This window comes from Syzygium oleosum, unplaced genomic scaffold (assembly GCF_021117445.2).
Source record: "Syzygium oleosum isolate NSW1041296 unplaced genomic scaffold, Sole_v2.1 Sole_v2.02, whole genome shotgun sequence".
NCBI classification, from domain to species: Eukaryota; Viridiplantae; Streptophyta; class Magnoliopsida; order Myrtales; family Myrtaceae; genus Syzygium; species Syzygium oleosum.
In genome coordinates, this window is record NW_026607486.1 from 5,430,584 (window position 1) to 5,453,953 (window position 23,370).

Genomic DNA, 23,370 nt, shown 5'->3' on the forward strand with positions numbered 1-23,370 from the left:
TCGGTCAAAAACTCCGTCACATTGTAATCAAAATGGTTCAATGTGAACAACCTCTCCGTTCCTTCTTTTTTACAGGAGACGAGACAAGACAACAACGCGAATAATTACAGGAGAAAGTGGAGGAGCGAACCTACAAATCCGAAATGAATCATCAATCCTTCGTCAATGCAGTTCATAATGAACGAACGAACGAACGAACGAACGATCGGGCCAGGCAGGATCGTTATTAATCTATATATACCCCGGTGCCTTCTTCGATGGTGCTCAGCCTAATTCTAAACGAACGGACCGCCCTCTTGAACCTCCGTGACGACTGCCTCTGCAACTTCCTGACCGATCCGGATCTGGGCAGCGCCGGAGCCGCCTTGTCGATCCTATTGCCGTTCCTCGTGACCCCGTGCTCGTTGATCTCGCTGTAGTCCGAGACGGCCCTCTGATTAACGACCAGGACGGGCGCGATCTGCGTCCTCCTCCGCGGCCGCCGGAGGCCCCCGCCTTTCCTCGACGCCCCCTGCATCGCGACGCTGGCCTTCACGGCGAGCGCCGCCATGTCCGAGGCCGTCAGGCGGTGCTGGAGCTTCGACTTGGGGAGCACGAAGTAGATCTGGTTCTGCACGAGCTCGTCCTCGTCGGCCAGGACCGGGATGAACTCCTCGTAATACAGCGAGTCGGAGTTGCACACGAAGCGCGAAGAAGAAGAGGACGAGGAGGAGGAGGAGGAGGAGGAGGAGGATCTCTCAGATTCGAGGACCTGAGAGACCCTGATGGGGACGCTGTACTCGTGCAATTCGCCGGTGATGGAGATCACCCGGGCCGCCGCCCGGTCGTCTTCCAGGTCCTGCGAGAAGCAACAGCCCATTTCCAGACTGACGGAACCGGTGACGAGGAGGAGGAGGATGATGATGATGGCGGCGATTTTGCGCTGCGGAGGTTCGAGCAGAGAGAGAGAGAAGAGAGGGGACGCGAGTTGTACGCGGGAGTGAGGTGAATGGGGGAGAGGGGAGGGGAGAGAAGGGGCGATATTTAACAGAGAAATGGCGTGAGCGCAGTCGTCGTCACGGCTAAGCTGAAGTCGCCGTCTGACAACCTGCGCCTCTTCCGTCAGTTGTTAACGGAGGAGCGGTGGGGGTGGGGAGTGGGGAGCGAGTGCTTAACGGCGGGTCAACGGACAGAGCGGTGATTGACTTGGGTGGGGAGTCGTGGCGCCGTGACGTGTCTGCTTACGTGGGGGGTTGCACCTTGACGCGATCGCGACGACTCCCGCGGGCGGAAGGATTGAGTGAAGCCCAAGAAATTTCTGGGGACGCGTGTGCGATTTGGCCGTGTCCCGATGTACGAGTTGGATTTTGTCGCCTCGTACGGATTTCGCTTTCTCGGGGGTAATTATTATGGTCAGGAAATTAATATTGGACTAGAAAAATAATTCAAAGCAAAAACGAATAACTGAAAAAAAAAATTAAAAACGATCACTCGTATCTTTTATAAAAATAAACGAACGACAAGATATTTTTTACCGATTAATCATTTCAAACAATACAAGTAATCATTTTTAGAAAAATATTTTTCTAATAATTTATTTTTCACGAAACGAACGGAGCCAAAACTGTCCCTTTAATTTCCGTGAATTGATTAAGCAATCTTTTTAATATCCATGAATTGGTTAAAATTACCATTTGAGTTTGCATAATCATACTTCAGAATAGGAATGGTAATGGGGCAGGGCGAGTACAAGGGTTGCATCCCCCTGTCCCAGTCCGGTGCCTCACATTAGGCATAGTGGAAATGTGGATTTTCCCGCGCCCATTTTCTCCGTTCCATAATAATTTCAAATTTTAAAATAAATTCTTCAACCAACATAATTTAATTTATGTAATAATCTCTGGAAAAAAATTTTGCAGTTGAATGAATCATTTATGGAAAAAGAAATATGAGTTTATAATTCTTTGATGAGAAGAAGGGAATAAATTATTGGAAATATCCATATTAATATTGCAATATATGAAAAAAAACAAAAACAAAAAACTTTTTATTGCCAGAGTAATACGACTTATATAAAATGAACTAGATTAATACTAGAAATCTCCAATATCTAAACATAGGATCGCGAGTAGGTGCAAGGCGAGTTTATGGGGCGAGTCCAACCGTATCCATACCCACTTTGCATACGAGGTAAGAAAATTCACCCGCTCTCCATCTTAAGACTCATTGGTTGCGGGTTTTACTCGCCCCTTTCAGGACAAGGTAGTGCAGATTTCCGACGGAGTGGATAAAACTATCATCTTTATTTTCAGACGTTCCTATCGATGTATTAAAAATTTGAAATACAAGAACACGATTCTTATAATTGATTTAGGTTTTGTTTAAAAATAAAAATATATATATAGTGTGACTTTTCCTTTACACACGAGTGATTTTGACCGTCAAATCCATTGATATGCATCCATTTCCATGTCAATTGACCATTCGTACATGCGTTTCTCGATCTGAAGGATGCAATAGTCTTTCAATTTCTTTTTTGTTTTCCTTCCTAAAAAAAGGTTTCTTTTTCCAACCTTCTAGAGACCGTATCCCAACTGACCAAAACAAAAAAAAAGAAGAGACCGTATCCCTAATTGCACGGTTTTTGAAATATGGAGGAGCGTAAGAATCACAAAAGTATATCTATGGTGGTGGAGAATTAGATACTTTATCATATCCAACCGATGGTTCCGTCACTTCCCCGTCATTCTTCCACTTTGGATGTTCAAAACTTTTAGTTAATTAAACAAATAGATGCGGAAGAAATAACCCCATCGCTTTCCCTCTCTAGAAAAATTAAAGTCATCCATTCAGAGTAATTGCGAGCATTTAGTGGCGGATTTTCAAACCAACCATCATTTGTTAGACTAACATAAAGATCCGCGGTGAATTTATCAAAGTGCGCGAAAACTAAACTAGAAGATCTAAGGAAAAGGAGGGTATTAGACGCTAACTAAATTCCGTGAATGTAGTAGACCCACCCAGATAAATAATTGCTATAAATGTGCAGATTGCACCAGCTCCTGCGAAAGAGCTAGTCCGATTAGGAAACTACTTTGACTGGGGTATCTAGGTTCAACGCACGGAATGTTCCTTAGTGGAAGCACGAACGCCGGTCAACGTCCCCCTCGCCATTTAATGCCGTCGGAACGGAGCGAAACAGTGACACTGTGAGCCGCAGTTTCGGACTGCGTCCCGCTCGCGGGTGGGACACATATTTCGGCGCGTGTGGAAAGCTTCCGAGCAAAACGACCCGAAAAGAACTTCCTCCGAGCCTCCTCGAGATGGGCCCTGCCTGCGCCACCCCACTCGACGGTCATTAAAATAATCGGTTTCTCCGATGCTTCTCTCTCTTTTTCGTCGGTCGCTTTCGGGGTCCAACATGCTCCTCGAACGTTGAAAAGGCGAAGCGTGTCGCACCGAATTGGAACCGTTCCCTTGGTTCTTTAAGTCGAGATTTAGGTTTTCTGTTGGCAGTTTGATAGAATCTGATTCACCCACGACTTGGATTCTCAGTTCGGTGATGCGCAGAAGTTCGGAAACGGTCAACCAGCACGTGTAGGGCCTGTTCCTTTGACAAGTACGCTCTGACTACAGAGACGATCGAAGGACCGTTTCGATCGGTCGACGCTGCCCATTTTCGAAATACCGAATTAGGAAAAGGGCTTCCAACTGGAGTCAACCCTTCGAACGTCATTGCTCACCTAATGAAGGCATTGACCCGTTTAAGCGACGCGTGCGTAGTGCATCAAAGCTTGGCATTGACCGGGTCTTGGGATGAAGTAAGGCCAACTAACTGTTGGAGGCAATATCGGGGTGCTTGAATTTCCAAGAAGGCAAGTCTCAGATTGTTGATGACCACGGATCGCTTGGAATTTGCATTTGGACGTATATAGCAGCACGCCTGGCTTATTGGATTGTCCACACCCTCTCGAAATCTCACGGTATGCCATCGGGTCCGGGTATTACATCGTAGCGAGTGTCGTACGCTTCTAGTGCAAATGAGACCAACTCCCATTTTCTATTAGATCGAGTTGATCCCACATGGGCCGACCTCATTCGATAATTCATGTCCGCTGAATTGGGGATGAGATGAGTGACCAAAAAAAATTTTTGGGGGTGGGAACTCAAAATTGATAAAAACTTATTTTGATAATGAGGATCTTCAAACGGGGTAAAATGGGATGATAAGGGATAAGGTTTATGCGCACACATCCAGTCTCATTGAGTATCGAGTGCGTGGAACCTCATCGCAAATTGTTGATGCACAAATTGGACATCTCATGTTTAGTCGGCTAATAAACTCCTTAGCCTTTGATTGTACAGAGGATCATTTTGATGCTTAAGTTAGAATAAGTACGAAACAAGGAATGAACATTGCATGCTAGGGACCGTAAGTCTTTTCTCGACAACTTGACATGTATATGTAGTAGACCTCCCTTGTCGGGATGAGATGTTCTCCGAGATTGCGCTTATCCCCTATTTGGTCCCCCAAAAAAATAGTATTAGAATATAACTAACAACCTTGTATTAGGACAGCAATTGTTTAACAATCAATTTGCTATAATGTGACACGCTTGGGAAGCTCAGGTCAGATAGGACGATCCATTTGCCCCACTTCATAGTATTAGCACGAGCCACTTTGTCAAAGACATTTCATTCAACATAGGCCTCAAATTGAAGCCCAAAACACTTGTAGCCTTGAATTAATTTTATGGGGGCTAAAGTCCAACTCGTTGCTCTTCTGATTAAACAGATTATAGATGGACATCGAATTGTCGATATGGACCGGAATGTTGGCCCAAAACCAAAAATCTCATGATTCCTACTAGATTCTTGGTTGGGATTGTTGACTAGATGACTGTTAGTTGGTAAGTCCATTATTAAAAAGCAGCCCCAATACAAGAAATTGATGTGGAGATGCTCGAGGAATCGAGAGGGAATGAAATGTGCTGAGATGTTTTCCTTTTTAGAAGATGTAGAAAACATAGAAATTGAAATCTTCTGTCTCCCCACCAAAAAAAGAAAAAGAAATCCATCATTGATGCTATTACTAGTCAGGGATGTTTCCGCTTGGCCAAAGCAACAGAGACGTAGGAAAGATGATAAGAAGGTCACAATAACGTTGATGCTTTAACTAGCAAGAGAGACCGAAGAAAGTAATGCGTGGCCACCTGCCTTTCTAGGTCTCTAGATTCCGCCACGTCTCCATACTCATCTACTTTATAAAAATGATGGCATTATAATGTGATGGAAGCGAGTTGATTGCAATTCATTCAAGCGACGTGACTATCGAAACGGAGAATCAACTTCTTACATACTGGGTACTTCCGAAACATCTCAATTAGTCCAATTCTCGCCGATCTGAATACATGACGATTAATCCGATTCATAAGCTACTTTTGCTGCATCGGGTGTCTGTTTATGCAAGAGTACATTAGTGGGAAGATGTTAGTGGCACACAATCTGGACAGGGATGTCCTTGTCTTAACGGGAATTGCGTGTCCCTTGGGTCTCCAACTTGATGTGAATCGACGCCTTTTTGATTTTCGACTACACTATCTAGAATTTTGGGCTGACCACGAAAGAGCTCGATCAACATCACCCCCACTTGGCTCAGCTCGGGCTGTTCTAACGTGCGGTCCAAAATGGTGCAGACATCGTCATCAAACAAGCCCTCCACCGCCATTTTCCTGTTGCTTGCTTTTAGATTTCTTACATGTTGCCCCGTTCAACGATGGAGTGGTGTCTACTGTCCAGTTGATATAATGACCACTATCCACCTTCGTATTAAAGCGAATCGTCTACGGCTGATGATTGTCGTCCGATTTGAGTTTTCTGATTTTTTTTTATCATATTCCTGAGATTGCAATTCTATCCATTAACGCGTGAGTAACAATCGCGCCATGATATAACTCACTAATCACGTAAAATATTCAATTTTTTTAACCAACCTATATATGGATATATAAATGTGTTTCGTACGATAAATGTTCCGTATCGGGTTCACATCCAAAGATATACGTGCCAAATTAGTTAACAACGCCACTTAGCACTTGGTGCATGTGAATTTCAAATTAATCTCATGCCATGCATGCTATAAATCCTTCTGTGTCTCCAATCCCATTGATCGAGATTCTCCCAACTCGATCATTAACCATTCTCCGAAAAAAATATATAAAACCTTCGAAACTTCATCATATATGAATGTGCATAAAATATGCTTCCATGTACATCACATCCATATGCAACTCCATTATTGCTATTCTATTAAACAAAAAGAGAACCTTCATGAACTGTACAAGGACCCACTATAGAATATCTTACCACGCCAACTTTGAAAATAAAATCCCCAAACTTTATTATCCGATGAAACAAAATCAAAAGCACCGTTTCTCAGCAAAAACCAAGCCCCACAAGAAAAACAACCCTATATTCTCCTACCTTTACCCCACATTGCACTCCACTTTTTTCTTCTATATAGATATAATGAAATTCCTATACTTCTTCCATCTAGCTAATCCACTTTTTCTTTAGGGTGCATTTCCTTAACTTCTAATAAAATGGGGCACGGCGAGGTACGCCCTTCCTTTTCCTGGAGTTATGGTGATTGTACACGATGGGAGTAGATGGAGAAAAGTTGGTGCCGATGCCATCTTCAGAGCTAGCGGTCTGAGACTTCTGCTCACCGTCCGTCTTCTTATCGTGATGATCAACAGGCGGCAATGAGATGGTGAGCCCGTTCATTAGGCGGTTGAAAAACGGCTTCCTCTGAATCTTGTTGGGTGTGGACAACTCGTCTGATCGGGAGCCACTGACGAGCTCGCCGCGGCCTTGGTTCGTCCTCGGGGCAAATGTGAGCATTGGGTCACCTTTCCTGATTGCATTGAGCTGAAATAAATGAATAAGCAAAAGCAATGAGAATCTGGTTAACTCACCATTTGACCAAAACAACACAAACACTAAACTAAATAGTAAAAAGCAAATAAACTGAAACGAAATTGCTCAGCAGATTCAAACAAGAAGGAGCGAATGAAATCAAGGATATCAGAGTTCATTAAAGGCAGGGTGTAAACAGAGCATTTTATTGTTACTTGCATGCAATTTGAAATAAGATCAATTTCTCAAAAGAAGGTTTGGATTGAACAGTATCTCAAATAAGGCCTTGAAGTGTCCAACTTAATCTCAAATAAGTCCTTCAGCTCCCCGTGCTTTTCAAGTGCACTTCACGAGCATCTTTCCGTGCACGATACGCTCATACTCATCGGCCGATCAATTCATGACCTCATTTAAGACAAGATCTATTTAGGCCCTCTTTAACGGCCACACTTCAGTCTCTTATTTAAAATTTTCCCAAAATTCTACATCAGAAAAGCAAATGCGGATTTGGAAAATCAAAATTGTGAAAACAAATTCTTTTGGTTGGTTAGACATAAAATAACCTAACGTGAGCAAGGCCGCAGAGAAGTTAAAGAAGGTAGGAATTGATTAAAAATATCTGCATCAGAAGAAACACGAAATCTATCACGTCAGAACTTCAGCAGCAAGCACTTCTTCCACAAAAAAAAGCAGTCATCCAAGGTGTGTTAGAAAGCTACAATTTTTTGAGTTGGTTGAACAGAGAAAGAACAGAGTTCATCAATCACCTTGCAGCCCATAGAGCAGAATCTGAAGGAGTCAAGGAGACTTCTGCAACAAATCTCACAAGTGTTGGTCACTCCCTTCCCAAGCCTCGCCTGTAGCCTCTCATTGAGGAACACCACCTTCGCACTGTTGATGATGTATGTCTGAATGTTCGAGATGTCGATGTATTTCTGAATCTCGCTCACCCTCACCACATTGTGGTAGGAAGATATCCTTATCTGCAAGCCCCAGAAAATCAAACAAAAGCCGATCGATCAGCCATAAAAGTCAAAACTCTCACTCATAAAAATCAAAACTTTGACCACATTTCCATCAGAACTCTTCAATTGTCGCTTCACCCAAGAAAAAAAAAAGGGTTCTTTTTTATGAATGAGAGGCTAATGAGTCGTGCATAAAACGGTGCACCTGAAGCACATGATGGTCTTTGTGATCGACCAGACAGTAAGAGCAGAAGGCATTCCCAATGCAGTCCAAGCAGAACATATTGCATTCGCTCCTGTGAGAGTCTCCATGAACAGAGCACGGTCCGAAGAAGTCCGCTTCCAGCATTGGTATCAGCCACGGAGGACCCATTTCGCCGTTCCCCATTTGACCAATCGAATTCACCTGCGACGACACGAATCACAGACCAAAAGAAAGAAAAAAAAAAACAGAGAGGAACAGGTCAAGCCCAATCAAAACCCCCTCATCCAAAAGCATTCAATAGAGATGGCGATGGGAAGAGAGAGAGAGACGGAGAGCGAAGCGAAACCGCACACCATTTGAGCGCCTCTCGGTGGGTTTCGGCTCTGAAGCGATGCAATGGTCTGTCTTGGTCAGGGGGGCTGGGTATATATCCAGTCGGTGAAGCTCCAAAACGAGAAACTAATCAATTTCGGCCCAAAAAAGGATTGAAATTTCTTACTGGAAATGGAAATGGAAATGGCCAGCAGGCGAATGATTTTTGGAGAGATGAGGACGCTGACCCTGGTTCAGAGGAAAGGGGGGGAAGGGAGGGAGGGTGGGGTGGCTTGCAGATACTGCTGGCGAGACTAGAAAAGGAGAAGCTTTTTAGATGGAAGAGAATTTATATGGCGGTCGCAAATGAAATGCTGTACTGCTATTCAGATTATTCTTCCCCTTTTATTTTTCATTTTTCTTTATTATCTAATTTTGTACCAACAAACGAAATTAAGGGTTGAAAGGAAACGTGCCCTAGTTTGGCAGCAAGCCAAAAAGGATCGGACGGGTATTAAAGTAAGACAGCAACGTTGTGGGACTGCGCCGTTTTCCGACCGTCCGATCAATTTTTTCCTGTCGCTGTCTCCTTTCCGGGGGGAACCTTTCGGCTCGCATCGGACGTTGACCATTCGCCGGGGAAGAGTGTGTTGTGCTACGTGAGCCGTCGGATCGCGGGGCGGGCCCCACCGCGGTCCAAGCCGACGAGATGACGCCGCCTTTCACCTGGTGGGACGTGGAATCCCACGTGTGTGAACCAGGCCGCACCAACTCCCACGTCCCTTTTCGGCCCCAAGATATTACAAAAAAAAAAAATAGAAAAATGCCTCTTTTTGGTTATTGGACACTACAAAATAAAATTCTTTAATCCTTCTGTCCTGGTCCCCAAGTCAAACCACGAGACTTGGAAACCCTAATTTGTCTTTTGGGCATATGGGGTTCTTCATTCCCACCAGGTTTCTTAGTATTTCGAGCTCTTGATTTTTCACTTTCTTCTATATTTAGAATTTTGTAATTTGCAAAACATGTAATGTCGGGTAAAGACATAACATGTCTTAGTCACTTCACTCGCATATAGTTTGTAGCGGGGAAAAATGCTGCCATAATAAATTCGAGATATTTGCAAGTTACCGGTGACGCCGCGGCGAATCGGTAATTAGTTAAGGAGATATATAAATAATCTTTGAGGAACTGTCACATTCGTTAATGGCAATACGTTATTGTACCGATCATTTATTAGGTGACGGCGAGGTAGATATTTTTGCTTCGAGAAGGAAGTGCGTGACCAATTTTAGTATGCGATTGCATCCAGAAATCTCATGATTGCCAATCATAAAAATGATCAAATACCTTCAATGTATTACGACTGACGTTGAATTCTTGGCAGTTAAAATCAGGTCCCTCGTTGACTACAGCACACTGTCATTTTAGCAACATTACCGAGTTAGCGTTTACGAGCCACGAAAGAACTGACTCGTATTCACCATAAAAATGAAGTTCAATCATTAAATTTATAAGATAAGCCTTTGAGGTATTTGAGACTAATATTGACCTTTTGGCAGTTAAAATCAGGTCCGTCACCTTTGTTGGCAACATCGTACTGTCATTTTAGCAGAGTTATCAAGTCAACATTCATGAGCCACAAAAGCACTGAGAAATATTCGCCATAAAAAGTACAATTATAAAAATGATTAGATATGCCTTCAATATATTGAGACCGATATTGACATTTTGGCAGTTAAAATCGGTTTCGTCACCTTCATTAACAACAGTACATTGCAGTTTCAGCAGCGTTATCAAGTCGGCGTTCATGAGCCATAATAGTGCTAAGACATATTTGCCATGAAAAGGAAGTGCAATCATAAACATGAACGGATATATCTTCGACGTATTGAAACTAATATATATGTCTTGGCAGTTAAAATCAAGTTCGTCACCTTCATTGGCAACAGCACACTGTCATTTTAGCAGCTCTATCAAGTCAGCATTTATGAGCCACAAAAGCACGAAGAAATATTCGCCATAAAAAGTACAATTATAAAAATGATTAGATATGCCTTTGATATATTGAGACCGATATTGACATTTTGGCAGTTAAAATCGGTTTCGTCGCCTTCATTAACAACAGTACACTACAATTTCAGCAGCGTTATCAAGTCGGTGTTCATGAGCCATAATAGCGCTAAGACATATTTGTCATGAAAAGGAAGTGCAATCATAAACGTGAACACAGATATATCTTCGACGTATTGAAACTAATATATATGTTTTGGTAGTTAAAATCAAGTCCGTCACCTTCATTGGCAACAGCACACTATCATTTTAGTAGTGTTATCAAGTCAGCATTCATGAGCCACAAAAGCACTAAGAAAAAATCACCATAAAAAAAGGCGCAATCATTAAAAATAATCAGATATGCCCTTGATATATTGAGACTAATATTGACATTTTGGTAGTTAAAATCAAGTCCGTCGCCTTCATTGGCAACGGCCCACTCTCACTCTCATTTTAGCAAAGTTATTAAGTCAGAATTCATGAGCCACAACAACACTAAGACATATTCGTTATACAAATGAAGTGCGATCATAAAAGTGGTCATATATATCTCCGATGTTTTGAGATGGATATTGACCTTTTGACAGTTAAATTTAGGTATGTCACCTTCATCGGCAATAGCACATTGTCCTTTCAATAGCGTTATCTAGTCAGCATTCATGAGCCACAAAAGCACCAAAACATATTCACCGCAAAAAAGAAGTGCAATCATAAAAAAATAATCAAATATGCTTTTGATATGTAGAGACTAATATTGACCTTTTGGCAGCTAAAATCAAGTTCATCACCTTCATCGGCAACAACAATCTGTCATTTCAGTAGTGTTATCAAGTCAGCATTCATGAGCCACAGCAACACTAAGACTGATTAGCCATGAAAAAGGAAGTATATCTTAGATGTGTTGAGACAACCAATGACCTTTTGGTAGCTAAAATTAGGTCTGTCACCTTCATTGGCAATAGCACATTGTCTTTTCAGTAAAGTTATCAAGTTAACATTGATGAGCCACAACAGCACTAAGACATATACACCATAAGAAGGAAGTGCAATCATAAAAATGATAAGATATGCATTCGATGTATTGAGACCGATATTGACCTTTTGACAGTTAAAATTAGGTTCATCACCTTTATTGGCAACAACACATTATCATTTAAGCAGCGCTATCAAGTCGGCATTCACGAGCCACGACAACATTAAAACATATTTACCATAAAAAGGAAGTGCAACATAAAAGCGATCGGATGTATCTTTGATGTATTGAGATTGATATTGACCTTTTGAAAGTTAAAATCAGGTCCTCACCTTTATTGGCAACAACACACCATCATTTTAGCAGCCTTATCAAGTCAGCATTGATGAGCCATAACAGTACTAAGAGGTATTTTACATAAAAAGGAAGTTCAATCCTAAGAATGATAAGATATGCCTTCGATGTATTGAGACTGATAGTGATCTTTTGGCAGCTAAAATCAAGTTTGTCACTTTCATTGGCATTAGCACACTATCGTTTTAGTATCAAGGCATCATTCATAAGCCACAACAACACTAAGACATATTTCCCATTAAAAGGAAGAGCAATCATAAAAATGATCGAATATGCCTCATATATATTGAGATTGATATTGATCTTTTGGCAGTTAAAATCAGGTTCGTCACTTTCATTGACAACAGCATACATTCTTATTAGCAGCGTTATCAAGTTGGCATTCATGAGCTACAATAGCACTAAAACATATTCGCCATAAAAAAAAAAGTGTAATCATAAAAAGGATATGCCTTCAACGTATTGGACGGCTATTGACCTTTTGGCAGTTAAAATTAGGCTCGTTTCTTTCATTGGCAATAGCACACCGTCATTTTAGCGGCGTTATCAAGTCAGCATTCACGAGGCACAAAAGCAATCAGGACATATTTGCCGTAAAAAAGTGCAATCACAATAGCGCTCGGATATATCTTCGATGTATTGAGACCGATATTGACCTTTCTAGCAATTCGAGTCAGGCCCGTCCCCTTTATTGGCAACGACGCACTGTCATTTTAACAGCGTTATCAAGTCAGCCTTCACGAGCCACAGAAGCACCGACACATATTCGCCTTAAAAAGGAAGGGCGTGACCATAACAGTACGTGATTGATTAGCACTTAAAATCTCGGGATTGGCATGGCATAAAAAAGGACATAAATCCGGATGTCGAATAGGGAAATGAGGATAGGGTTTACACCCTGGAAGGCAAAAGAGGCAACACTAATATAGGAATTAAGGTTGTCACATGTGATAAATAGGTTGCCTTCAATCGCGGGAATCGGCTGAAGTGAATCCGATGCACTTAAAAAAAAGTGTCGGACGTGGACGGTGGAGCGCCTCGGTAATTGGTTACTTGCATTTTTCTTAATAAGAGGCGGAGAAAATATCTGACCTGGATTTACACACAGAAAAAAACACAAATGGATCGAGAAATCGAGGGAACCGGTGGTGGGCCAGACGTGACGTGAGCAAGTGACGCACGTTGACCTCACTGTCCCGGTCTGAATCAGCAAGTGGAGCTAAGAAAAAGAATCCGGGAGTGCCTGAATGGGCCGTTTCGAGGCCCATGTTCTTCATGGGCCGTGTCAGGAAGCAGGTCATCATGGAGCCCAGTTTTGTACGCATTTATTTCGTAAAAAATGGAACGATTTCGTGAATAAAATATCGTTTATATCGCTTCCAAAAGATATAAGAGTGAAAAGATTTCCTTCAACGGCCAAAATATTTACACATGAATTGGTGTTGATAATAAAAACAATTTCTGCTAATTAATCCTTTTTAAGAGATAAATAACTGTTTTCAGAAAAATATTTTGAATTTACTCACTTTCCCGCGAGATTAAACAGTATCGAGAGCAGCATTACTTCGTCCCACTACACAAGCCAAAAGTCATTCGGATTGCCGCTCGATGGCGCTATTGCAATCAACAGCAATATAGAAGGGTGGTTTTGAATTGCCCAACAATCGAACCCATGTCCGACCGGGCCAAAGGAGCCCAGTGAATGTGTCAAAAAGGCCTTATCGGGCCCAAGTCTTATTGGGCTAGTCTTTTGGGGATCTCCGACGAACAGCTATTCATTCTCCGAATCCGACACACCCCAAAATGCTTGGAACTACAGAACTCGAATTTTCTCTATTTAGCCGGAAAAAACAAAAAGTCTGAGTGAGGTGTGGCCTTGTTTTGTTATTCAGTCGACGAGGGCTCTCTCAATATGAACAGGCTTTGAGTTTTGCCCCTCGGAGGAACGTTAAGTGGTCAAATGACCACGACAGCAACCCCGAAAGATGAAACTATAGAGACCATTTTCTAGTATGCATAATTCGTGAGAGACGATCTCTAGCTGTTCTAAAAGCTTAAACCATTCAATAAAGAGGCGATTTAATGAAAGGAACTTTTCTAACTCGTAAACCCATTTCTTAACCCATATTTATGGGGTCGAGTTGTTATATGGGTTAGTTATAAGTGAATGGATATTTTAAACATAATATGGATGTTAAATGGGTCATAAATAACTTTATAATTTACTTAGACCCAACCCACCTCTATTACTCTCTCTTTATTCTCTCTCGCCCTCATTCGATCCTATGTTCTCTCGCTCCGCACTCTCACCTCAATTTGTGTATGAGTTTTTCTAAATTGGATTAAATATGTAAGTGTTCTAGCAATATGGTCGGGGTCGAGTATGAATTACTAGATTTGTATTGCATGAAAATGGGTCAAAACGGATTAAATGGGTCTATTTGGATCGGAAATTTTCGATCCGACCTGATCCACTCGTTTGGCGGGTCTAAACTCAATATATGCTTTGTGCGAACTACAATAAAGATTATTTCTCATCCACTTCCCCCGGAAAAATCAGGGTCTTCTTACATGATACGCTGCTCATGCATTCACACTAAGCACAATGAATGCATTACTTAGCCGGGCTTCCAAGCACCCCCTCCCGCATATTTCTGATTCGGGACGCGGTCGAGCTTCCTTCATAGATGAACCCGAGTCAGAGTCTCTCCTAAACCCGTCGTTCCGACAATCAAGCGGCTCGCAATTCGGCCAAGCGGGCTCTTCGCATAGTAACTTTGAGTATTTGCTAGGGATACGATCCAAATGGTCGCGTACTGTAGTATGGTTCTGCCGATGAACACACAATTTCGCTGGCGTCCAAGCCAAGCATACCCGGCCGGAATCACTGTCATATTCCATTCAATAATGGCAGATTCCTTTATGGGCCGGAGCACGAAGACAAGGACACAAACCAAACCAGCAAAAAAGCCACATCTGTTCATTGATTCCCTGTGGAGATGGAGCCTAAGGGACCACCGAACAGAAGTACTCGCGTTAGGACAATGTCTCAGCTGGAGCAAAGGAATAAAAGTTCGTTTCCCCCCCCTTCCCCATGAATTACAGAAGTTTACTAGAACTGCTTGGAGCAGAGTAGCACATGGCAGCTTCCAACGAACTTTCCAAAGCAATACCTAAAGTCAAATCCGGAGGCTGCACAGCACATTTTACTGCTGAAAATCCGAATTCCTAATGACCGAGAGGCTTGAGAATCTCCCAGCTAGAGTCCAGTCTACAATCAAGACCAAGTTCATCTGGTGTCCATACGTTCTTGGAACTTCTCGTATCGCCAATCCTCGATCCGATCTCTCGTCATCGGGTGTTGCCTTCCCCAGCTGATGATGATGGGGGGGAAAAAGCGCTTCTCGTTTTAGAACGTGTCCCCATTATGAATTTGATATCCATCGGTACATACATCACAATTCATTCAATATGGGGGAATATAATTCCCAAGTGCTCACTTTCGGAATAGGCTTGGAATAGATGGGGGTAGGTGGTGCGTCATGTTCAACCGTGTCCCACCTCCCCTAAACTCATGGGCTGGACCCCCCCATCTGTCCACTGCTTTCTTTCATGAAATATAGACATTGTGCATGGTGAGTGTGGCAAGGATCTGAAACTGGGAATAGATCGTTCTTTCACCAAAGACAATATAGTGAAATCGACTCGGTCGTATTTGATGTGTCTTTCCACGCTTATGTCCGAATTTCCGACTCCCTTTCGTGCTTGACGTGCCTATTCGTGGGCGCGTGCGCGAGATTTTTTAGCTGAATTTAGCAAATGGCCTTGGATCTTCATTCAAAAGGGAATTAGTGCTTTCCCGCATGCATGCAGATTTGGACGCACATAGAGTTAAAGCGAAATATATAGAGAGTAAAACGGGGGAATGTTTTTAGCAGACGCGGATGGAGCAATTTTGCCAAAAGAGAACTCAAATCGACTATCCGAAGAAATTTCATCGTCACCAGCAATTTCGCGCGAAGCGATCTTATGGAGATGACATATTGACCATGTACATCTTACAATTTTAAAAAGATTTACCTTTATTTCTTAAATAATAGAGGGTGTCTCTCTTTATTTTTTTTTTGTCAAAATAACATTTCATTCATTTCCACATAGAAACAATGCGGTCCGACTAAAAACCAAGACAAGTTTCAGACAGTTTCAAAACAAAACAAGCTCCAGATAACAAGATGAATCAGCATAACAAAGTGTGGGGTCATACGTTCAAAAATCAAATGGGTGACTTTTTCTAATCAAGAGCGGCGGCCGATCACTGGATCCGTCTTCAGCTGTGAGCACGGGCCGAGGGTGTCTCTTTGACGGTACGCTAAATGCACGAGAAGTAGGCCCGCTTCATTAACCACAGAGTACCAAATTTTACCAGCCTTTTGCTACACCCAGTCATTCATAGACAGAGAAAAACTAAAAGGTGCATTTACGAGCATAATTTCCATTAAATATGTACATTTTTTTTTAAATTTATCCATGTTTAAATATATCTACACTGGCGATGGAAAATTAAAAGAAGAGACGAAAAAGATGATGGAGAAACCATTAAATCAATCCACCGCTCCTTAGGCCGGGCTAGTCTCAACGAAAGAGGGAGACGACAGCATGATTCATCGGGACTCCATTCTCCCACACCGACACGACGCCCATCGAATGATTTTCCATCCCCCGCAACGCAACATGGCCACCGTTCTCTTTTCTTTTCCTTTTATCTTTTTTTGGTCAGAATTTTTTCCTTGGTCATAATTATTTTTTGGTCAGAATAACATGGCCACCGTTTTAAGGGCCCAATAATCATCACCACTTTACATATTCACATTTTTTTTTTGGCTAAACCCCACTTTATATATTCTTATTTTAATCCAAGAGGGGCCCCGACCAGTCACTTTCTCAATGTCCCCACAACAGCAAAAATCCCTACGTACAGAAACAAATTAATAGCAACAAAAATAGAAACCATTCACCTCTTTTCTCATATAGACAGATTGAAGAATAAATAAATAAAAAAGAGAAAAAAAAAAAAAACACATCGGATGAAATTATGTCCAAATGGATCCCCTCCCCCTCCAATTCCTCACCACGCGTCCCCCTCCCTCCCTCCCTCCTCTCCTCTCTCTCTCTCTCTACAGTAGGGTCAAGATAGCTTGTCTCTCTTCCTTCTCTTTCTTTTTAATTAATCACATCACAAACTGAGCTACCAAGATGAACAGCAGCCAGCTCAGCAGCGACCAGAGTCCCCACGATTCTCGTCCCACGCGCGAGGTGTCGTCATTGTCGCACCAGGGCCCCAACCTCTCCTAATCAATGCCTCGTGGTGTCTCTCTCTCTCTCTCTCTCTCTCTCTCTCGGTAACACCAACAATCAGAATCAACCCCTTTTTCTCGCAAATCTCCCTTCTTTTTTTGGGTTTTTTTTTCCCTTTTCTTTCCTCCCTTTCTTCGTGTTTTTTTTGGCATTTCCCCTTCCCTTTCCCGGTCGCGATCAAGAGGACAACTGTGCGGTGTCGACGTTTCCGATGGCGTCGCGCTCGAACTCCTTGATGGCGGGGGCGAGCTTCCTCATGCTGTCGTCGTAGACGAAGGGCCGCTTGTCGTACCACGTCACGTTCCGCTTCGCCGACGCCGGGAGGAGCTCCCGGCAGAGCTCCCCCGGGACGGTGATGGAGTTGTGGTAGTGGTAGTACCGGATCCTGTCCTCCGTCTTGTGCAGCGCCCCGCCGGCGACGTTCTCCGACATGTGCACCCCCGTCGCGAACGCGTTCTTCGCCTGGATCGCGTACTTCCGGTCCCGCCGGATCCCCGTCCGGGAGTCCCGGAACAGAAGCTTCTCGAAGCCCCATTCCCTGTTTCAACACCCAACCGTCGAATTTCATTAAGAGCCTTAGTTCGCTGTGTAGAGACGAGACCACAGATTTTTAAGTGCAATGTGCTCGGATAAAGCAAAAGTTCGAGCAGAGTATATGCACCGCAAGCTAGTGACCAATGTACTTGGATATGCAAAACAATCCTCCTAGGAAATTACGGCTTTGAGCTGCAGATCTATGTGAATATTCCTGTTTCACTCAAGCTACATTGTGGAATGAGCTGTGAATGATGCACGGCTTGAGGAAATGCCGAATCTTGATTTAGCAAAATGCAAGTGCATTGTGTCCAAAGAGCTTAATCCAAAGGACCCGGATGGGAGATTCAACTGAACAAGCAAAAATGTGGATCCATGAAGCAAAAAAATGCCTGAGAATCTTGACTTCGAACCAAATTAAGACACTGATGTCTCAGCTGAGGTCATTCCAGCGAGCGAGAGAGAGAGAGAGAGCACGACCAACTCGTTAAGCAGTCGTTTTCTGCCCAGAAAAATGGGCAACAACGAAACCGTTATCCAATTAAATTAACCACTCGAAAAGAGAACCGAAAATGGCAAAGCACAAACCTGGAGTAATCTCGAGATGAATCGTTCAGGCAGAGCACGCTCGACATTGGATTCTGCTCGATCGTGAACTGCGTGTAGTTCCCGAACTCTGTCAACACTGACTCCAAGCTACTCCCCTCCGGTAGGTAGATGTACTCGTCGACGTCGAAGAAGAAGGTCCAGTTCGCGGCGTGCCGGTACCGGTGGAGGCAATCGTTCACCACCAAGAACTGGTTGTAGTAGTAGCCGTCGAACGCCGCCTGGTCCCTGATGTCCTGCACCGTCGCCCTGCCCGCCCTCACCCACGGCTCCAGGGCCGCCCTCACCGCCGGCGAAACCCCTCCGGCGTCGTGGAACACGAAGTGCGACTTGGGCCCGAAGAACCACGCGTGGTAGGCCATCCACTCCCGAATCCGATCGGCGCTCACGTTGCCGTATAGCGATGACCCGCAGTACAAGTACTCGTAGTCGTACGGGGGGCGGTACTTGGACTCGTTGTAGGATCCGGGTCTCTCCTCGAGGGCCGCGAACTTCTCGTACTTGCGCTGGGACTGGCCGTAGTAGGCGTAGAGGTTGAGCTTGCCGCCGGAGTTGTCGGCGTTGGGGTTGTCGGGGAAGGTGCAATTGACGACGACGACGGTGTAGACGCGGCCGTAGCCCCAGTCGGGGAGCATCTTGTAGGCCTTGGCCCGGGTCGCCGTGCCGTTGCTCGAGACCCACTCGCACTTGTACCAGGGCTTGCCGAAGACGTGGAGGGGCTTCGAGGCGAGGCCGACGACCGCGAACGTCGCCGGGCCGCCGCGGTAGGCCCCCATGAGGACGAAGAGCGCCGCCGCGTTGCCGTAGGGCTGGAAGATCCGCTTGTTCGGGTCGGATCTCTGGGTCGTCGCCGAGGTGGCGGTGTACTTGAGCGCGGCGACTTGGGCGGGGGTCGCGGAGGGGACGGACGAGTTGAGGGCGGCGAGGGACGATGCGGCGGAGGCGGAGCAGGGGAGGTTGGCGGCGGCGGAGGCGGCGGTGGTGGTGGAGAGGAGGTTTTGGTAGTAAGGGGGGAGGTTCCAGAGGAGCATGACGAGGGTGAGGGCGAGCAATGTGGCTACGAGGGGCTTGGTCTCGAAGCAGCTGAAGAGCTTGGAGGCGGCGGTGCCGGCCGCGGAGGCCGGCGAGCCGTCCTTCCTCATGGCGGAGCGTCGGTGACCGGCGGTGGCGGTGATAACGATAATGTCACGCACACCCACGCCGCGGGGGTGTCAAATGGGAGTCATAGCACGAAGAAGAAGCAGAAGAGAGAGACTGTGCGTGTGCTTGTGAAATGGCGAAGTGTCGTCAGGGAAAAGAACACGAAGAAGAGAGAGAGGGGACCCGAGGCAACGCAACGCAACGCAACACACAGGCACAGCTCGAGCCTCGAGGCAACTTTCGTTCTGGGATTTTGAGGTGGTTGGTTTGGGTAATGGGGCCTTGATCTTGTCCAAATTACCGAATTGACATTGACGAGGGATGGGGAAGGTTCTATTTTTAATTATTCAATTCCCCGTCTTTAAAATTTACAGTACGTACCGATTCCCTAGTCCGAGGTGCATTCTATATAGGGGAGCCCAGGTCCCTCGTTCCGCGATTCTCGACGAAATTAATGTAAGTAAAAGACTCTGTCGAATCATAACCTGTCTGTGAAACTATAAGATCATATCAAATTCTTTTTATATAGTTTCGCACTTATTTATTTTGATCGGAGTCTGGAATCGGATGGCAGATTCAATCTTCTGTTATCGATTTTTCCATTTGATTTCGGAATTAATGTTGAGGGGACATAATTCTTTTTTTGTTTTTTTTTGGTGGGGGGGGGGAAGACGTTGATTTTGTGGGTTATATTGTGGTGGTGAAGTTTCGGTGGAGAGGACGAATGATTGAGGACAGGCTGGCCCCCACTCTCAGGCCAGCCAATTAGGCCACGAGGGACCTCCCCCCAAATGCACGGGAACAGGTGTTCACCATTGAAAATGATCTGAGAACATCCACCCTTATAATTTCCGATGAAATAATCTGATAATTTGTCGCCATTTTCTTCTCGGAATTCCTTTCCCGGGCCAAACTTTTCTGGAAATTTGAAATTATGAAAATCGAGTTCTTTCTTTTTTTATGTTTGGACAAAGATACGCTCCTTTCGTTGATCATCCCAACTAAAACCACACATAAGTTCGAAATCACGGCATAAAGACAACCAAAAGGGTAGTTGAGGGGAAAATCGAGTTTTTAGTTGATTATGATATGTTGTTGGCTGTTCTTATCGGTGTTCTTCTTTTTCCTTTTTCCCCGAATATCGTGTATGAAAAAGGGTGAGTAAGTTTGTATTGTAAAGTAACTATGATCGACCAAATCACTCGCGATTTGAGAATTATCGAGTCACTGCATCTTATAGGATGAAATATGCGCATCCCGTGATTTTTTTCTTTTTTCCTTTCGCTATCTCTGGGAACTGAACTCTCAACTCCAAACTGCACTTGTCAACCTCCACTTTGCTTGCGGTAAGTAAGTCAATCATGTGGTAATTTCTTCTTCTTATTTTTTACATAACCTAGTAAAAACATGGGTTGAGGGTGAAGGTGTCAGATCTCTGCTGTGCTCTACCAACGATTATATGTTAGTGAGTGTTATAGCACTCACTGCTCATGACCACACAAACAAGTGCCATGGTGTTACTGTTACTCATCGATAGGCAAAGGAGTGACTAAGCCGACCACTACAACAAGGAAATTATGAAGTTACTCGTATCAGAAAAGGCAAATACACATGATGAAGCATGTTAAATAACAGCCATAATCTTTTTATTTTTATTTTTTTTAATTTGGACGCCACCTCCATTGTGGCCGAATGACAACCTTTCTGCCTTCCTTTTTCATTCAAACAAAAGAGAAAAACGCCAAAGAGCATTAATTCATGGTGCCCCATTTGTCCAAAGAGACTCCATATGAATCATATTAGGCAATTTCTGTTATCTGTTCCTTGCACAATAAACCGATGGCATGATAATTCGGTCTCAACCACTCCCAAATCATGATTTGAATACCTCCAAAGCATCATGAATGATAAGCACCAACGTTGCAATAAACCCGCCACATCTGCACAAGAACAGCACTAACAACCAGTTTCTTCTGCGCAAGAAGATTCCAATGATAACTTAAAGGACTGGCCCTCTCTCTCTCTCTCTCTCTACTTTTTCTTTCTGCTTTCTCCACATTCCTCTTGTGGAAGGAGTGAACGTGAAGCCAGTGCTCACATTCTCCCCTTTCTCTATCATTTTCTTCTCCTTTGATCTCGCTTTTTCTCCCCCTTAATCCGGTTAAGACAGAAATAACGAGACCGACACTTGCTCTTTTTCTTTTCCTCATCTTTTCTTCTGCTGCAAAAGGCGAGCGCGAAAAACGACGGGCATGTGGCTCAATGATGACAGCTATCATCGCGAGAACGAAAAGGGGAGGAGGGAGGGTCGTCAAACCCTAAGGACCATAGATTCCCCCGACGTTTCGTGTAATGCACGACATTTTTCATACGTTGTAACTGTACAGTTGTTGAATATGATGTTCGACTGGATCGCGACTGATCGGTGCTTTTAATGTAATATAGTTTAACGGGTAACCTTGCGCACCGTTCATGCATTAAGACTCGATTAAGTCAATTAGTCGTGCCACCTCGATGGTCACTACAAACGAGAGTCTTTGTATTTTCTCAGTTCGATGTTGAAAGGGCAAACGCTGGTCCAGGTGGACTAATTAGGCTGCAACAGATAAGTTTGACCACGAGTTTCAATCTCAGAATTTTTTTTTAGTAGTTTTTTTGACTTGATGTGAACGTCTGAAGTCACGATAGATTATCTTTAAATAAATATATATGTTTTATCGATTTATATTCACGAAGAACGCATTGGACGGTAACATCAACCAAACCCTTCTCTTTGTCGGCAAATTCTTTAAACACAAAGGTGACTCGAAAAACTTAAGACTCTTTTTATCTCTTCAAACACAAAGGTGACTCGAAAAACTTAAGACTCGAAAAACTTAAGACTCTTTTTATCTCTTCAAACACAAAGGTGACTCGAAAAACTTAAGACTCTTTTTATCTCTTCTTAAAACCTAATTACTTGAGAAACACAATATTTATACCCTAGCGGCCCAAGCCCTCCACTACCAACACTGAACCTCTATTTTTTTTCTCAAATCGGGTTGCCACAAATTTCAATTCGACTGTCAGGTCGAATACCCGAAACAAATCAAAACATACTCAACAAATTAGGGGTAAGCGGTTCTCGGTCCGGTCCGGTCCAACCCAAGAACCGGAAACCGGGCTGGGAGGACCGGTTCCCAGTTTCTAGGACCGAGGACCGGACCGGCTAATCTTGGGATCTTGGACCGGTTCCAATGGGACCAATTGGTAAAGGCAAGAGGGAACCGAGAAGCATTTTCGGGACCAATATATGAAAGCATTTTTGGGTCGGTCCCATTGGAACCGAATAAAAATGAACTATCAAATGATTCTTTTGTTATTTAAATATATATATTTAAAAGTAAATATATATATATATGAAAAAATTAGAAAATATATATATTTATCGGTCCGGTCCGATCCGGTTCCCACCCTAGAACTGGGAACCGGACCGCCCGGAAACCGGTTCCACTTTTAGGAAACGGGAACCGGACCGATATTCCCGAGAACCGGACCAAACCGGTCGGTCCGGTCCGGTCCCGATTTGGGCGGTCCATCTTGCTCACCCCTACAACAAATACATATAACGAAATTAACCGTATATCATTGGCATGAGAGGGAGCCCCAAGATTTATAAAAGAAAAAGTATTGTCGGCATTTCTCAGCCCACTACACTGTGCATTTGCTAAATTTTTATTGCCCCACACTGCAAAATTTTCCGCTCATTTATAGGACTCGATTTTATTTTTTCTTTCTTTTCTGTTTTTTGTCGGTAATTTATGGTTCTCCTTTTTTCTTTGCAAGAGAAAAAGTCTCTGGGGAGCACATTTTTCTCACCCGACCGACACATCTGCTCGAAGGAACATTAGGAAGAACACCTCTCAAATCAAGCCTTAAATCATATTTGTTCTGAAGCTGGCCCATTACTTATGAGGTTGAGTCGAAGCTAGGAA

At 43.8% G+C, this 23,370-nt stretch overlaps 3 protein-coding genes across 3 annotated transcripts; all 3 read right to left on the bottom strand.

Annotated features, from left to right (window-relative positions):
* LOC115667021 (uncharacterized) lies at positions 1 to 945 on the bottom strand. The gene is made up of 2 exons (XM_056305252.1): positions 242 to 945; positions 1 to 130 (listed from the first exon to the last, which is right to left on the bottom strand). Exons 1-2 carry the CDS (start codon positions 857 to 859, stop codon positions 38 to 40), a joined length of 711 nt encoding a protein of 236 aa, XP_056161227.1. The 5' UTR covers positions 860 to 945; the 3' UTR covers positions 1 to 37.
* A 5,247-nt stretch (positions 946 to 6,192) lies between these two features.
* LOC115663210 (protein RGF1 INDUCIBLE TRANSCRIPTION FACTOR 1-like) lies at positions 6,193 to 8,682 on the bottom strand. The gene is made up of 4 exons (XM_030585236.2): positions 8,421 to 8,682; positions 8,068 to 8,268; positions 7,665 to 7,880; positions 6,193 to 6,909 (listed from the first exon to the last, which is right to left on the bottom strand). The coding sequence occupies exons 1-4, from the start codon at positions 8,421 to 8,423 to the stop codon at positions 6,574 to 6,576; spliced, it is 756 nt and encodes a 251-aa protein (XP_030441096.2). The 5' UTR covers positions 8,424 to 8,682; the 3' UTR covers positions 6,193 to 6,573.
* An 8,592-nt stretch (positions 8,683 to 17,274) lies between these two features.
* LOC115666775 (galactan beta-1,4-galactosyltransferase GALS1) lies at positions 17,275 to 19,689 on the bottom strand. Its single transcript, XM_030588437.2, has 2 exons — positions 18,239 to 19,689; positions 17,275 to 17,654 (listed from the first exon to the last, which is right to left on the bottom strand). The coding sequence occupies exons 1-2, from the start codon at positions 19,396 to 19,398 to the stop codon at positions 17,294 to 17,296; spliced, it is 1,521 nt and encodes a 506-aa protein (XP_030444297.1). The 5' UTR covers positions 19,399 to 19,689; the 3' UTR covers positions 17,275 to 17,293.
* Between the last annotated feature and the right edge of the window lie 3,681 nt (positions 19,690 to 23,370).